This window comes from Oratosquilla oratoria, chromosome 16, assembly GCF_046742065.1.
Source record: "Oratosquilla oratoria isolate Oo_2021 chromosome 16, ASM4674206v1, whole genome shotgun sequence".
Taxonomy (NCBI): Eukaryota; Metazoa; Arthropoda; class Malacostraca; order Stomatopoda; family Squillidae; genus Oratosquilla; species Oratosquilla oratoria.
In genome coordinates this window covers 17374123-17377564 of record NC_134792.1, presented here as the reverse complement: position 1 = coordinate 17377564, position 3442 = coordinate 17374123, and the positions used below count along the sequence as shown (strand labels likewise).

At 50.4% G+C, this 3442-nt stretch overlaps 1 protein-coding gene across 1 annotated transcript; it reads left to right on the top strand.

Moving 5' to 3' along the window:
• Positions 1–1980: 1980 nt before the first annotated feature.
• LOC143033565 (uncharacterized) lies at positions 1981–2559 on the top strand. The gene has a single exon (XM_076199056.1). It carries the CDS (start codon positions 1981–1983, stop codon positions 2557–2559), a length of 579 nt encoding a protein of 192 aa, XP_076055171.1.
• Positions 2560–3442: the final 883 nt, after the last annotated feature.

Genomic DNA, 3442 nt, shown 5'->3' with positions numbered 1-3442 from the left:
ATTGTCACTTCTGGTCGCCCAACCCACGCCAAGCCACGACGTCTCGCACCCGAACGACAACGCGTCGTCAAGACCGAGTTCGAGTCCCTTATGCGCCAAGGGATAATTCGACCCAGCAAGAGCAACTGGTCTTCAGCGCTTCACGTCGTCACTAAGAAGAGCGGTGATTTACGACCATGCGGTGACTATCGTGCCCTAAACTCCAAGACTGTCTTCGACCGTTACCCCATCCCCAACATCCAAGAATTTCGTTCCCAACTCTTCGGCTGCACCATCTTTTCTACAGTGGATCTGGTTCAAGCTTTCCATCAGATCCCTGTCCACCCCGATGATATCCCGAAGACGGCCATTACCACCCAGTTTGGCCTCTACAAGTACGTCCGGATGCTCTTTGGCTTGAAGAACGCAGCACAAACATTCCAGCGCTTCATTGACGAAGTTCTTCGTGGGTTACCCTTCTGTTTCGCCAACATAGACGACCTCCTCATCGCCAGCCCTGATGAAGCTACCCACCGCCGTCACCTCGAAGAAGTCCTCACACGTCTACGTCACTACGGCATCCAAATCAACGCCGCCAAGTCGAACTTTGGATTTACCTCCGTAGACTTTCTTGGACATACTGTCTCCTCCACTGGTATTTCACCTCTGAGTACCAAGTGTGATGCCATGCGCCAGTTCCCGAAGCCCTCCACACAGAGACAATTCAAACAGTTCCTAGGTATGCCTAATTTTTACAATCGCTTCATTCCTAAGTGTTCCCTCATGTTGCAACCTTTATATTCCCTCATTAGACCTTGCAAGCGTGGTCAGTCTGTCAAGCTCGATTGGTGTCCTGAAGCCAACAAAGCTTTCGCTTCTGCGAAGACTGCCCTGGACACCGTCGCCACCCTCAGTTTCCCTGCCCCGGAGGCCCTCACATCCATCGCCACTGACGCCTCCAACGACGGAATCGGCGCCGTCTTGCAGCAATTCGTCGACAATGCTTGGAAGCCGCTCGCCTTCTTCTCCAAGAAACTGAGCAACGCTGAGAAGAACTACAGCACATTCGACAGGGTATTGCTTGCTGTCTACAGAGCTGTCCAATGGTTCAGGTATTTCCTAGAAGGTCGACAGTTCATCATCTTCACTGACCACAAACCCCTCACTACCACCTTCCACGCTAACAAAGCCAGCTACACACCTACACAGCTCCGCCACTTACAGTATATTTCTCAGTTCTCCACAGACATTCGATACGTCCAAGGTACTGACAACGCACCCGCTGACGCCCTCTCCAGAAACATTCACGCAGTCTTAACGCAGTCTCCTGTCATCGACTACGCCGCCATTGCAGCTGCACAGGCCAACTGCGACGACTTGCAGCGTCTGTTGGACAACCCTTCCCTCAAGATGGAGAAGATTCAGGTACCTGGCACAGACATTTGTCTGTATGCTGACGTCTCCACCGGCAACCTTCACCCCTTCCTACCTCCGTCATTCCGCCATCAACTCTTCCGCCACCTTCATGACCTTCCACATCCTAGCATCCGTGCATCCCAACGAATGTTGACGTCCAAATTCATCTGGCCAAGTATTAACAAGGACGTCAGGCACTGGGCCCGCACCTGCCTCCAGTGACAGGCTTCTAAGGTAACGAGACACACGTTTTCCCCACTAACTTCTTTCCCGCTTGTCTCTTCCAGGTTCAGCCACGTACACGTCGATATCGTCGGCCCCCTCCCATACTCCAACGGCTTCAAGTACGTGTTTACCTGTGTCGACCGCTTCACTCACTGGCCAGAGGCGATTCCACTTCCTGATATCAACACTGACACCGTTGCACGAGCGTTCGTCGACAACTGGGTTGCTTGCTTCGGTGTCCCGACCAACCTCACCTCCGACAGAGACAGCCAGTTCGAGTCGACCCTCTGGAGCAAGGTAATGGCCCTCCTTGGTATCCGCCGTTACCGTACTGTCAGTTACCATCCTCAGGCCAACGGCATGGTAGAGCGCTTTCACCGCCAGCTGAAGGCCACCCTCTACGTCCATGCCCTCAACAACGAGCTCTGGTCAGTGGCACTGTCCTTTGTGCTCCTTGGCATCAGGACCTCCCTCAAGGTTGACATTGGCCACTCTCCTGCTGAACTTGTTTTCGGCACCACCCCCAGGCTTCCTGGAGAGTTTGTCGCAGACGTGCCTCATTCCACCTCCTGTACTCCACACGACTTCGCCTTCCAGCTGAAGGAGACCATGGCCAACCTCCACCCCGTCCCGCCACGCCACGCCAGGTCGCCTAGAGCCTTCGTGAGCCAGGACCTCCTCCAGTGCACCCACGTCTTCGTCAGGACGATCGCCGTACGAAAAGCCCTCCAACCTCAGTACGAAGGCCCTTTCGAAGTCTTGCGACGCATCAGGAAGACAGTCACGATCAAACGCAACGAAAAGCATGACCACGTCTCCATCGATCGCGTCAAACCGGCCTACCTTTTCGACCCCACGGACACTCCCGTCAACAGCACTCCCATTCCTACTCCTTCCAGTCAGACCCGAACCTCCAAGACTGTCTCCTTTCAACAGTAACTCGGGGAGAGTAATGTAGCAACACGCTGCCACTGCTATAGTGTCCCCTAAGTGTACACATAATAACTGTTTATGAAATTATTAGTCTGTATCAAATTATTATATATGTCTATTGTAAATTACACAGTATGTTCCAAATATTGTATCACATACGAGGATGATTGTTGTATTGTTAAATTTGTATATGTATAGTTATATTTGCATACTCTGTTCAAAGCGTTAATTATTCTCAATGTATTATGTATGTCATAGCGGACGGGCCAATCGAATACAAGTCCTAAATCAGTTTCGCAGTTTGGGCTACTCCTGCCTACTAATCGGACAATACTCTTCTACCCTGATGAGGTAACCAGCCTCATTATATATATATATATATATATATATATATATATATATATATATATATATATATATATATATATATATATATATATATATGAAAAGAAGGTAAAGCAAATTCCCACTAATGTACTTTTAATGCATGATTTATTTATCATGAGATGTGTCTATGAATGATGTGTGTTTAAACGTTGTTTTGTGGATGAATGTTACATGTGAATCGTGCTAGTGACCATCAGATGTGGAAGGTGATGCTAGAGGTGGTGTATGGGGGGCTGCACTTTTCGACTCGCGCCGGGGCGGCACTTACCCATGCCGGTGCCCTGGAAGGACGGGAGAGGACAGAAGATAGGGGTGAATGGAGAATGGTTGGGAATGGATGATGCTGTGATGCATGAGGGGGAGTGGGTGGGGGATGTGGGGTGAGGGAGTATGTATGAGAAATAAATTGACGCAGCCCGACGAGATTTCTCCCCGTCTTCTTTTCTGCATGAGAGGAGGGAGAGGGGGGGTCGCCGTGTTAATGAAGCTGCCTTGCTGTGGA

Excerpts from the sequence above, each read along its gene's own strand:
- LOC143033565 (XM_076199056.1), top strand. The coding sequence starts at position 1,981 with ATGGTAGAGCGCTTTCACCGCCAGCTGAAGGCCACCCTCTACGTCCAT.